At 44.5% G+C, this 14,112-nt stretch overlaps 1 protein-coding gene across 1 annotated transcript in view; it reads right to left on the bottom strand.

Annotated features, from left to right (window-relative positions):
• The window catches only part of LOC106962983 (uncharacterized), a 127,487-nt gene that overhangs the window by 4,627 nt on the left and 108,748 nt on the right, over nucleotides 1-14,112 (bottom strand). Inside the window, exons 4-6 of the mRNA XM_015057678.1 lie at nucleotides 7,794-9,593; nucleotides 5,945-5,954; nucleotides 1,279-1,284 (exon numbers count right to left, since the gene is read on the bottom strand). Coding sequence (XP_014913164.1) covers nucleotides 1,279-1,284; nucleotides 5,945-5,954; nucleotides 7,794-9,302 — 1,525 coding nt within the window. The 5' untranslated portion in view covers nucleotides 9,303-9,593. The remainder of the gene's footprint in view (nucleotides 1-1,278; nucleotides 1,285-5,944; nucleotides 5,955-7,793; nucleotides 9,594-14,112) is intronic.

Raw genomic sequence — 14,112 nt, 5'->3', positions numbered from 1 at the left:
TCAGTTTGGCCCACCTATTGGCACCATCATACAGGGTTTTCTCTCCCCCCCCCCCCCCCCCCCTTTCTTTGCGGCTCTCTTTTTCCTGCAGTTTCTTAAGCCCCCGTTTAATCCGGGGTGGCTGGGGGGGGTGGGGGGGGGTTCACACTTTGAAGCCATATTTACAAGGTTTTGGTGTTTTTTGATGCCCTTTTTAGTTTTGACGCTGTGCGGTATTTACGTATTTTCGGTGTGTCATTTGAACTTGGAGCTGTTTGTATGGTTAGCGCAGCTTCCAGTCACATTATTGGAAAGCAGAAGTTTGCAGCTGGAAATTGTTTGACTTCAGCACAGGCGATAATAAAAATGGTACGTTTTTTTTTGTATGTGTGGGTCAAAGGATCGATAGGATGCATGAAACATTTCTACATTTATTAGTAGCAAAACGTAGTTGAACTGGTAACATCAAAGCACTGGTTTGACCCTGCTAAACAAAAACTGACCTCATTAGGTAGATGCAGGTGAAGAATGGCTGTGTGGGCTGCTTAGTGTTAGATCTGCTGAAGATGAAGGGAATTTAAACAAAAACAACAAAAAAGCCCGATAACTGAAGAAGAAATTGTACTGTTATTGTAAATGGTACACAAGTGTATCTTTTCAAAACAAATTCTCCAAAAAAAAAAAAAAAAACAATCAAAATATCCAATGGGGGGGTTATTTTTTTTTTTTTAATATAACGCAATTGCAATTTTACTTTTGATAGAAGTGTTGTGTTGTCTTTAATACTTGTGACCCCAAATACCAGCAGAGTTGAAAAGGAGGATTCACGGAAACAGAAGAGCAGAGAGAGGAGAAGGACGTTCGAACCGTCCATCAATCCACAATCGATCAAATTCCCAGTCAAAAAAACGCTGATCAGTGACTACGGATTGGGTATCAAAAGAGCATCTACCAAAGTCTCAACCCTTTAACAAAGGACTGGTGGCAATCCACCTCTCTCAGCCCAGTTTCATCCCTTGGTTAAAGAAGAATTTCTCAAAGGAAAACCACAAATAATTTAGGTCTTTCGACATCCACAGTTAGCTGTTTTATAAAAATATCCAGGGAGTCGGGGGAAATCTCAGCGTGTAAAGGGTAACAGTGAAAGCTTCTGTTTGATGCATGCGACCTTCCAGCCCTCAGGAGGAAATACATGAGAGACCACGGCACAGTGAACAATATATCCACATGGGTCTGAGGGACTGCTACAGAACACGCTGCCCTGCTGCATTCAGAAATGTTACTGTAGCACACAGAAAGCCATGTGGAGCAAACACAGATTGGGTTAGGATGGGGTTTTCCTCCTCCGCCCCTGCAAGTATCCCAAATTGACTGTGTAAAGTTTTTTCAAATAATTTATGTTTGCAGCACTGACAATTAAAAAAAATGCTGTTTTTTTTTTTTTTTTGTCTAATAGCAGTCTAATACTCAAGATGAGCAATTTCAGTTTGAAAAAGATGACAAAGGTGTCAGAATAGCGTTGCAGTTTGTTCACTAAACCTCAGCCGGTTTCGTTTAAATCTTAGCACACGCCGTTTCCGTTGAGTACGATTTGGTAGCGACAGCTGAACGTGAGGCTGTAAAGAGAGGCACGAATGCAAGTATGCAGCTATAGTCGATACATGCCAGCCATAAACGTCTGTGCCTCCACAGACGTAGCACGAGAAACACCGACGGAAACGGCAGCTGCGTGATGCGCCTAAACGTCGTCGCCCAACCACTGCAGGAAGGGCTTCAACGAGACAACACGCTTTACCTTCCTGTGACACTCTCCTCCTGCGTCTCACTAATGATTTTCTGCAAGTGTTTTCACAATGTTGTGCAGATTGCACCCAGAGGGGTTGAGGCGCTGAAGAACCAGAGTTATCAATAACACGTTGGGCAGTAAGTGGGTTATTTGTTCTTCTGCATAGATCCTGAGACAAGAGTAAGACGTGCATTTTGTAGGACAGACATTTGCATATTGTAAACGTTAAGCATAAATAACTAGAGTTCGACTAAAGCAGACTAAACAGGGTTGATGTGAATGCACTCTAAAATTACACATGTTTGAGGGTATATTTGGCATTAAGTGGCTTGTCTGTGGGCTGGCTCCCAGTCCAGTTAGCCCAACAAATTAATCTGCTAGAATTAGCTTGTTATGCTCCAACTATATAAAGTGATAGCGTAACACTATGCCATCACTTTTAACATAAAGTGAAAGCACACGATGGCAAAAAAGATAGATTAGTTAATCTAGAAACACTAATGAATAGAAATGGAAGTATTTTTTAATAATAAAAATAATAATAATAATCACAAGTCACTACATTGATGCTTGTTAACAACATGATGGATCACAGCAATTTGCAAACACCTCTGGGTAGAATGGCTGCCGACTAAAACACTGGCCATGTTGGTTGTTTATTAGAAAATATTAAGGTTGCATTCACTTGACACAAGTTTCAAGTATTTTTACACACCAGCCCACGCTTGTGTTGAGATATAGTTACTATTATGCCACCACATTACACAATGTGTTATGAATATGCATTGTGATGTTAATGATATGCTAATTACAAAAATAGCCCAAGTCTGTTTCCTGTTGCGTTGCCGCTACATTTGCACATTTGCTAGCACGGCTACGTAGCTCATGCACCGAAGCTGCTTTTAAGGTGACACAGGCCAAGATGGAGTCGCCTCACTGAGAGGAAGAAACTGTTACATGTCACGTTTCCTCCCCACATGAGCTGCTGGGGAGTTTGCATTTCAAGAGAAGAGTAACGGGAGAAGAAAAGCTAATCAGAAAGGCTTTTTTTCTTTTAATCCCTGCTCTGCTGAGGCGCCTTTTCTTCTCAAAAATTTTTTTTGTTGCTTTCACACAGCCTCTGCAATCACTTGAAACCCCATTACAGGCCATGTGACAGCATCAATTAAATTCACAATTATCATGGGGCAGTGACACTCCAGCATGAGAGCGTATAGCAGCGCAGCAACGTGTGTGTGTGTGTGTGCGTGCGTGTGTATCGGGTGTGATCTGCGTCTTTGTGCGTGTGCAGGCGAGAGACAAAGAGCGAACATTGATAGGGGAAAAACTCAGATATGTTAATGCTAAAAGGTTTCTCACTATTTTTTTCCTTTTAGTGACTTCTGATCCTGAACAAGTCGTTTACAAAAAAAGACTCAGATCTCAAAGAGATAAAAAAAAAAATTCAAGGGCTACTTTCTCGGTTTTCTTTATTGACTGGTTCTTTTTAGATTTACTCTTTTTCTCTCTATTTGTTTCACAGAAAAAAGACGAAAAAAAACCCCATTCACAGCTACTGGAAATTCAACCGCCTGCTTTTCCCCGTATTTGACCCCATAATTCATTATCAGTTTAACAAAAAGATTATTTGTCTCCCACTGCCATCACCAGATAAGAGCCTTGGCTCTTGTTTCCAGCTTTAGTGGAGATTTATTCAGACTGGAAAAACAAACAATAAGGCTGATTAAGACACGCAACAGAATGGTGGCGATAAAAGATAAAAAAAAAGAAAATATGAACACCGTCCTTGCTCAGTATCCGAGACCAGACAGCCGAGTTCAGGTGAAAAATGCATCCCGACTCTCGGGCGACCGCGTTTGCCGTTGACTGAACTGGTTTGGACCCGGGCTCTATCTGGCCAGATGGCGGCGTTCTGGCCTGCGCGGTGCAGCTGGGATCAGAACGCCGTCGCTGTAACTCTCTCCATTAAAGCACAATCAAGGCTCCAACGGTGAAAGGGGGGGAAAAAAAAAAGAAAGAAAGAAACACTGGAGAATGTTTACATTGATTATTTCTCCAACTATAGAGCCTACACTACAGCAGAGCTGAAGATTAAAAATTCATAAGCGTATTAAGGTCTATAAGAGCATTATTCATGTGTGCTGTCACTGCGCGCTACGGCGAGGTACTAATCGGACACATCTCTAAGCGAGGGCACGCATGAAAACACGTCGTCACAGCGGAGGTCTGGGAACTCTCCCAAGTGTCGACGCCGTCGCTCACACATGTGTGTGGCCTGGCGCGGTTCCCTCCTTGAGTACCCTACAATGTGCTGGCACCGATACCTGCTTGACACAGCAGATTGGCACTAATGGCTTTACACACAATGCCATCTGTAAGCTGGACTGCTGGCTCCAACGTCTTCTCCGAGCCCCACTACATCACTGCATTCTGGTCAGGCTACACAGTTTTGCGTCTGGCTGCTGAAACGAGGCAGAGCGGTACACGACGTCGGGGCTCCTGAGGACGAAGCGAGGTGGGAACACGGCAACGCTCCTGGGAAAACTTGAAGTTGTTTTGTTGTCGCGAATAGAGCGAAGGCTTCCGAAGTCAAAAACTATTTAGGAAGTCATCTTTAATGAGTGTACTACATACCAATCCAGGGTTAGCGACTATATAAGTGGTAGTTTATATGCTTTTTTTCTTATTTTAAAGCAGGTTTTAATGGCTGAAACAAAGTAAAAATGCTCCCGCTCTTTGTTTGTGCAGACAGAATAAGGAATTGATTGATCTTATAGGGACAATGTCATTTTATAGCAACTCTGGTACCTTCAGTCGTTATAAAAATGATATACCAAATATGACTTAAGACATTCAACTTCACAAAATTAGCGCCTTGAAATTGCGTCTCTTTAAAAATGCCGCCCTTTTATGAAATTCCGCCTTCAGGAAGTCACCACAACATCGCTCCACTTTTGACCTTTCAACAAGGTTTTTACCAGTGCTGCAATGAGACGCAGCTGGTATAATGAGCTCAGCTGATGCACACATCCACCAGGCATTTGCTAATTGCTGTTGGCTAGTCTGAAGGAGCTGAGCGGGTCGCTCTGTGAGGCAGAAGCTCGGAGGTTTGGAAACAGCTTGGTGGACAACAACCGGCTACATTTACCTACAACGTTTATCAGCCACCATTTTGGATACTCAGTAAGACGTACCAGCAGCAACAGAGTGACAGGAAATATATAAGGAAGCATTTTGAGAGTAGCATTACCTGGGTAACGGCAAACCGTCGTTAAAACAAAATTTGTGGTTTGGCTAGCCACAACAGAAAATTTCTATTCCACAGTTTATAATAAATTGGAAGTCTATTTGATCAAAGTAAAATAGTTCCTATATTGTGCAATAAAATGGTGCTATGTGCCTGAAAAATATATAATACATCCTTCAAGACAGTAGTAGTGTTGGTCGTTCTGGCCAGAAGTCTTTATTTAATCAAGCCATCGGTTTAACTCAACAACTGCTTCCTGTTTCAATTCAAAATAAGAGTCTCAAGCACAGATACAGGGTGTCAAGCTTACAGCACAGGTCTTCATATGAAGGACTCATAATAATGACTTAGACTTATTCAAACAGGCGAGTAGGAAAAACTTCAGTTTGACCAAAACTAAATATTTTGTCGAGATCGAGTTAGCATGAGATTTCTTCACACCCCCAGCTCAGACCTTTATCAGTCAAGGCGCAAAAGAAGCCAAATTGAATGTTAGCTAAACGGCAGGGAGGCTGGATAATTCAGGTCGCATCCGTATGTGGGCAAGAGGGAACCAGGACCTAAAAATACGAAAGCAATTTATGCCTTTTTGTCTACGAAAGTGCGAGACGCGTCCCACTGTGCTGGAAAGCTCATAAACAGCAGCCCGACTCAAAGCACTAACACTTACACAAACACACTTCTCGCTCTCTGTGGCTTTCTGCAGCCCGCAGCAGTCACACAGGGATCATTACTATTCATTTGCTGAGCAAACTGGCCACACAGGCTTATAAATTAGCTCATCTACAGCAGCTGGGTTCAGGAGACAGTTGGTGCATGCCTGGGACAGGGAGGCCGGCCATTACAGCGCCCGGCTTTCGAGACACCTTCTGTCCAGTCGACGTGACCTCCCTGAAGCTCGTAATTCTTTGGAAAGAGGAGAGAATGTGTGGCGGCGTGGAGCCGGGTGGTGAGACAAGCGCGGTCAATGAGTGTAATAAATTGCAGAGCCGCAGGACCACGGCCCCGTGCGCGTCCGGCAAAGGAAGAGCGCGGCAGGAGAACGCCGTCAAACTGAGGAGCGTAAATCAATCTGAATAAAACATCATAAGCAGGACCTTGCAGACCGACAGGGAGAGAGAGCCGACAGGTCCGACCTACAGGAGCATGAGGCAACACTCTGACTTCTCTGCCTCGGAGAGAGGATCAATGGTGGAGGATGGGGAGAAACAAAAAAACCAACCTATTAATTCAGCTGGACATGTCAATTCCCATTGGTGTGTGCAGATTGGTGCTGATCATGTCTAGCATCTTGGGCAAAAGAGAATCTGGGGCTTTTGCTGAGCCTCAGTGGATCATTGATGCATCGAACATTTTACGACTACCTGGAAGGCGCCGCGTCGCAGCCGAGGAATTTAAATCAATTCCAATTGCAGGGTTATGGCGACGCGCACACACACACAAAAAAAAAACTTGAAGCGTGACTCTGGGATTATACTACACTAATCACCTTCGGTGTAAGGAGTGCAACGGAGATGATCACCTGAGGTTAAAATAAGCTACGTGAAATACTCGAGTGCCTGGGAATTTCATAAAATATTCAGAAAATTGTTCGCAGCATCTGAGCAATAAAAGGTGAACAAAGCTTTTTTCTTTTTTTTTCTTTTTTTTGGTTTTTGCTTCAGCACATTTTCACTAATTACAAAGAGCTTTGGGTCCAGCAGCAAACTGTGCTGGAGGGATCCATGTCAGAGGCATGGGCAGGGAAGCTGGTCAGAGTTAATGCAAAGATGGTAAAGTGGAATCCCAAAGGATAAACCTGGTAGAGGCTGTAAACGCCTGGGGAGGTTTGCCCTCCATTTGGACAAGCCTTATCTATAGAGTAGCAATTGATTGATTGATTGATTGATTATTCATGTGCTAGAATACACAGTCAAAGTCCAGGATTAAATTAGCAGAGCCTTGGTGCTGTAGTAGGTAACTTGTGTGACAAAATTATCATTTTTCAGATTTGCTAAAACTGTCACTATATCAGGAGAGTAAAATATGAGACAGATAATCCCCCCACCCTCCCCCCTTGCTTTCTCTAGGCTAGTTAGCATGTATATGCTAACTAGCCAATGATGGCGGATTAACAGTTTTTCTGTAACACTAAGTTGTTTCTCCTCCATTAGCACAGCAGCAGCATGTACACAAGCGTGATTAACAGCACTAAGACCCGCCTCCTGGTTCTGATTGGTTAAATCTGACTGCAGATGGCAGTGGAGCCATAGAAAGGAGGCAGAGGAGCTCAACTTTTTCACAAATAATCTGTTTCATGTTATACTGTCACAATATCATGAAAGTTTTTATAACAACATACTGCACCTTTAATTAGAAATAGAAAACTCTGGAAGAGCTCCAGAGATTCACTTTTCAGATGGGAAAATGTGTCAAAAACAGCGCTGTTATATGTGCAGGGGACGTTCTGCATGTTTGGCAGGACAAAAGCCATGTAAGGGTCACGATAAATGTATCCTACATGCAAATGCTGCATGTGTCAGGAAGACTAACGCCGCACATCACCCTAAACACACTATCCACTCAGTGAAAGATTGTGTTGCCGTGGGGATTTTCTTCTCCAGCAGGGACAGGGAGGCTGGTAGGAGCTGCTAGGAAGATGGATGAAGCTAAGTACAGGGCAATCCCAGATGAAAACCTTATTTCACACATTTTCTTTTTCTTTTTTTTTTTTTGTAAAAACGTCCAAAGCTTCTACATCAGAACAGGTAGAGTTTTTTTTTTTCTTTCTTTTTTACTTACCCGTCCAATGAGCACAGGTTCTGGGCCGGCGTATTCTTCGATCACAAAGAACTGGTTCCAGATCCAGCTCCTCCTGCTGCGAGAGCGTGACCGCCTCCCCTCCACAGGCCGCTGCGCCCCCCGCTCCAAGTCCGACTCCGACGCTTCTTCGAACACGAGGCCATTTCCATTTACCGGGTCAGTGGCTTGGACTTCGGCTTCTTTTGCGCCGCGGCTCCACTTGGGAGCGGGCTGGAGCCTCAGGACATGGCTGCTGTTGACAAGTTTGTGGTCTTCATCTGTGAGAAACTTCGCCGTGCCGGGATCGGTTCTAGCGGTGCGAGCCGACTCCGTTAATGGGTCTCTGCGGGAATCTGCTGCTCTGCTTCCTCCTCTTGCTCCCAGGGGCTGCATCGTCAGCACAGACGGGGGAGAATCGTTTGTTTCTGGGAGAACATACACAGGGAGACGCTTCGTCGATGCAAACGGCGGCTCCGTTTGGCTGATTATCGCCTCTTTCTCGGGGCCGGGGCCGACCTCGCTGCGAGGTGTCGACAGGGAACGAGTGAGGTGTTTGCTCTTGTTATCACCGCCGTCGGAGCTCGGTGCTCCCAAGCTGTCTTGCCCTTTCCTTAAAGCCGGCTTGGCGTCGCTCGGCAGATTAATATGAGTAGCGGTGTTCTGGCGGGGGTAGAGATCTGGGCTGGTAACCGAGCTCGCATATGGAAATGCGGTCTGATTATCGAATCCAGCGTGAGGCTGAATGGCAGCCATATCTTGTCTCTGCTCCCTCTGAGTCTCTAATGGCTCGTGATTAACGTCAATCAAGTCTCTCTTCCTGCTCCGGCTGCCCTTGCTCGGAAAGCCGAGGCCGGGAACTTTCTGCATTTGGGAATTGACGATCCTGACTAAGTTCTCTTTCGACAGCAGCTTCAGCACGCCGTAACTCCCGGTGAGGTTGAGCTTTCGGCTTGAATCGACGGTGAACCCTTTCCCGGGCATGCCTGTGGTGTGGGCGCTCAAATCGGGCCTGCTCCTGGACCTGGAGCCGGATTTGGCCCTGGTTTTATTGGAATGCAATTCCGCCTTGTGATGGACGAAGGATTTCTCCGACCGCACCGTGTTGGAAGTCTCTGCGCTTCTCGTGCCGTTTTTAACTCTCCTTACCTCCAGGTTTGACGCCTTGCTGCTGGACAACGCAGCCGGCGTCCCGTCTTTTCTACTGACGGAGTCGACCTCGCGCTTAGGCTTGAGGGATTGCCTCTCTTTGTTGCTCAAAACCATTTTGGCGTGAGGAAACCTGGAGTCGCTCAGCTGCTCGCGATTTATCAGGTTCCTCAAAGTGACCATGGGCATCGCGTTTGAATCCTCGCCGTCGTCCCATTGGTCTGCAGGTTTGCTATCCCCTCGCCTCGCCATGTGCAACCCGGCCGCCCCTCTCCTGCGTAACACCTTGCTCGCCGAGGCCCCTCCCAAAAGGACCTCCCAAAGGGACAGGAACACCAACAGGAGAAGATTCCTTGCAATCATCTTGTCTTGTTGTTCTAATTCGCACGGGGGATGGAATAAGGCAGCTCTTGTTTTCTGACTGTCTTCATTCTCTTTTGTTTTCACCTCATCCCCCCCTCCCCTCGCTCTCCCCTCCTTTGCCCTTCACGCTGAGCTGGAGGGCAGGTGTCAATCACTTCCTCCTCTTTCGTCAATGCGGTCCGATATCTCCGTCTATCTCACAAAGCCTCGGCGAGCTGTTTTTCTTCTCTCTCTCCCCGTCTCCTCCCTCGCGAAGCGTCTCATTCAGGTTCCCGCGGAGACTCGAACACCCTGGGAGAAAAGATAAAGATAATTAAGTCAAAACTTTAATCATTGCGCTGCGTTAATTAAAAATGGAGCCACGCAGACAGGTAGGACGATTCACAGGCAGGCCGGGCAGACCTTTCGACACGGCAACAATCGTGTTTCCGCCAGCACAATGGGGATTTTAAACTCTGAACATCTTTCTATTTATGCCCTCACAATGGTACACATTTTATTTCTTTTTCTGGGGAGGTCAAGTTTTATCATCACAACGTTATGCTTTCAGTGCGTTGCAGAAGCACCGGTAGAAGCGACGAGGACGGTATTAATCAGAAATGCTGCAAAGAGGTTCAGGGCGACTCTGGAGGAGCAGCTGACATCCACAGCTCGGGTGGGATAATCCGTTTCCAGGACAGCAGATGCATTCGGAAAATTAATGGAAGAGGGGACAGAAGGAAACGATTGTCGTAAGAAGCCTAAATACGTCCTGGTTTAAAATTTAAAAAGAGGAGACAACATAAAACCTGTGGATAAAGGTGCTCTGGTTCAGATGAGACCAAAGCTCAACTTATTTTAAAGGGTTATGTCATCAAATTCAGCATCTATACGGTGAAACATGGTGGTGGCAGCATCATGCTAAAAAGACACTTTTCTTTAGAAGGGATAAAGAAACTGGTCAGAGTTGATTGGACGATGGATGGGGTTAAGATACAGGACAACGCTGGACACATGAAACAGAAAGACAGATCCATAATTCAATGATTAAAGGATATCTTGTGCTAGAATGTCCCAGCTAATATAGAACTAAAGAAATTTGAAGGAAAACTTGAAAATTAATCTTCACAAATGATCTAAATTCATCTATGTTGCTGAGAAGAACAGGCAGAAATTTCAGTACGTACAACTTTACAGGAAAAGGTTTCTCTGCTGAGAAACTACTTAAAGTGGCTCATTATCAACCATGCTAAGTTGTTCAAATTTGTAGTATTTAAAAGCCATGTATAATTTCTCTTCAAAACACATAACAGGAGAAGACGATGCACACTTTTGCACAAGAAAAAAAAAAAGAGAGAGAGAGAGAGAGAGAGAGAGGCAAGCTCGGACAAGAGAAAGCCATCTTTCATAACACTTTTGATTTCTGATTAACCAGCTGGTCGGTCACAAATCCTGTCAGATAAACGTTGATTCAGACGAAGCCCTTCACGTAGCTGTACTTAAAGGGCGTGGAGCGAGTCAAAAGGTTGCCAGGTCTCGTTCATCACATTGCTGCTTTCCGGGTGTCGCCCAGCGCTCCAGACGCACACGCGAGAATCAAAATGTCAGATATCCATCAGCGTGCACGTCTCCTGACATGACTGGACACTCCTCAGTGAGGTTTCAATAATGCCTGCCTACACATCTGACAAGCCAATGTAGTTGCTGTTTGCCAGACCGCATTAACATAAAGTTTTCTTTGCTGCCACGTGTGTGGAGACAGACAGGGATTCGCAATGCGAGAAAAACTCGGAATTCGGCGTCGCAGATTTCGCAAGAACATTTCCATGATATCGCGGAGCTCGCAGGAGATTTGGCACGATTGGAATGAATACACACAGACACACACACACATACATATGTACAAAAATAACCCAAACCATTAGCCTGCATGGCTCTTGAGTAAAGACAGCAAATATGAAACGACAGTCGTCTCCGCTGGGGCTGCACAGTTTCAGGACGATGTTTCACTGCGACGCTATTTCTGAAAATGCGATGACTGCATTCATGATTAACTCTCATTTTGAGGAAACTTTTCTTTCCGTCCCGTTACGTAATGTCCCCACGACTCACTGCGAGCCACAGATAGAGCAGGGACTATTAAAACGTTACATTTCAGCAAATACTGCAAACGATGCATCACAATTACAACACTTCACATGAGGATGTCTGTGATTGCAGTTCGACATCACCTGCACCTCTTGTCGTCTCGTTATCTCTGCGTGCAGTGTCACAATTATGAAGAACTGATTGGATATTTGTATTTGCAATGTGTGGGAAGCTACGAGCCTTACAGCGTCTCAGGAATATCTGAGTGTGTGTGATTTTATTTCAAGGCTCTCCTTTACTTTTCAAAAGCAAATATCCAAATTTTGACTCCTGAATTCAAGGGAAAGGTTCAGTAGCCTTCTTTTAATTAACTGATCAGCAGTGTGAAGCAACACCAGTGGCGTTTCCGTTGATTATATAATCGAGCAATTTCACATTTTGAAACTGAAATGGAAACACAGCAACTTTGAAAAAGAAAAAAAAAAGTTTTTTGATAAGTTTTGGCTCTTGGATGGTGGTGTTCTTTTTTTCTTTTTGGCATCTCATTAAACTGACCTGCACACCATCTCGTTATATTTAAATGGTTTTGAATCCGTTACATTTTTGAACCGGTACACCTTGATTCTGGCCACTGAGTTTGGTGTCTATTTGCATGCAGTGACTCACCGTCGCTGCGTCGGCAAACTTTTTCTGAGGACAAATCTTTCCAGTTGTGGACAGCGAGCCTGAACACACACCAACGATGGAACCATAAAAAAGAATAAAAACCCATTCATTTCCCCAGTTCATTCGTCCATATCTCCTTCCTTTTCTCCTGTTGTCTTTGCACATCCGTCCCAGACGGCCACTCAGACTAAACCGGGGGGCTTCACATAAAATCTGATAATGTGGCAGGGGCCGTGTGGAGGCGTGGACGTTTTTATAATCGTGCTTTAGCACCGGGAAACAATCAATAACTAGCCTTTTATTGGACTCTGATTTACAGCTTAGTCTTGCAACTCTTCCACCTGAGTCGTGTGTGTGTGTGCGTTCGAGGAGGAAAGGGCCGTGATCGAATGCCGCATCTGCAAACCGCCAGCAAAAACCGCGGATTAGTCTGACTTCGCGAGCGAAAGGTCAAAACGGAGGCGCCGGTGACTGATAAATCTGCGCTGTGAAATCTTTGATCGGACACCTTTTCCTCTGGCAGATGAACCTGCTTTAATGCGGATCCGTTTGCTCTGGAGCAAACCGTGTTAAAGTCAGAAAGTCGACGATTCCACGTTCTCGATGCTCGAGCTGGCTTGTAAATCTGAATTCATTGTTTGTAAAACCCGAGTGTTATGGATTACGCGGTGCCAGTTTCGCTTTATCCGACTGTGTGACACTTGCTCTCCCGTCTTCGCCGCAGACAGACCCTGTCAGCACATTCGCTGGGGCGAGACTGAAGTCGGAAGGTTCCTCCTGGGATACTTTTGCATCCTTTTATTTTTCTCCTCGGCCTCGTTGCTTACAGCCTCCTGCTCTTTGCACCTCCTCGCCAAAAATGTTTTTACGCCCCTCGAATGTTTTTTCACATTTTTGTTACTTTGAAATCATAAATTTTGATGCGTTTTATTGAGATTTTCTGGGCTACAACTAAAGTTATTGATTATTCAGTCAATTAGACTGATGATTAATCAATTAATCTAATACAATAACTGGCACATATTTTTTATCTTAAATATAAAATGTACACATTTCTAAACAGTTTTGGCATTATTTCTGCTCTGAATGTGTTCTTTTAGCAATAAGCCTTTTTCTCCAGGCTGAATACTCCAATTAACAATCAATAGATTACTAAATCAGTTGACAATTATTCCTATAATCCACTCATGGTGATTAACCCAATTAATAGTTTCCAATTTTATATCCCTGACAACATCAAAGTAGGCCCAGTTTGTAAAGTGGAAAAGAAACATTCGTGTTCAATTCTGCTTCTGCAGTTAGAAAAAAATTAAATATTATGGCATCGACAAGGCCGTCGATCCACGCTGACAGCAGGAAGATCATTAATAGGAGAAGCAGATAAGAGGCCCTCAGGGACTCCGGATCACAGAACAACCGAAGGGTATCGCACAGTGGCACCATCACAGTCTGATGAAACGTACAAATTCATCCTGTTCTGTTCAACAACCCACACTTTCCAAACTTGTTCAAGTCAGGAGGAATAAAGCTCTTCATAAAACCTCATACAGAGCCAACGTCCAGCAATCTGCTCTGCTCTGTCGGCTCTTCACGAAAACACGCCCGGTGTGTGTTAGAGGAGCCAAAGTCGCTCCAGCAGTGAACAGGAATCTGGTTAGAGTAAACGCAACAACGGATTAAACTAAACACAGGGCAATGACGGAAGTAAACCTGGTAGATGATCGAAGCTCTCAGTGCAGATTGAGCTTAGGCTGGACAAAACGTTTAGTCTCTAGACGTGCAAAGCTGGCAGAGACGTTCCCCCAAAAGTACTTGGAATTGTATGCAAAAAAAAAAAAATTGGTTCAGATATTGGTTTTAGTCCAACAAAGTTTTCTTCTTTTTTTTTAACTAGTAAGCAAAAAAATAAATATTAGAAATTATTGATTAGATTTTAATTCCAGCATCCTTCATCTCCCAGGATTCAACCTGGTCTTTGCCTGCCGAGGAGAAACAAAAAAAAAAAAAAAAAAAATAAACCTGCTTTATTTTATGTCTTCAGACAGTTTACGTCTTCTGGGGGGGAAAGGAAAAACGA

The sequence above is a fragment of the Poecilia latipinna genome, unplaced genomic scaffold (assembly GCF_001443285.1).
Source record: "Poecilia latipinna isolate Pla-1442-1.1 unplaced genomic scaffold, P_latipinna-1.0 Scaffold1483, whole genome shotgun sequence".
In the NCBI taxonomy this organism is placed as follows: domain Eukaryota; kingdom Metazoa; phylum Chordata; class Actinopteri; order Cyprinodontiformes; family Poeciliidae; genus Poecilia; species Poecilia latipinna.
Note: the sequence above shows the minus strand (reverse complement) of the source record. Positions and strands in the feature narration are given on the sequence as shown.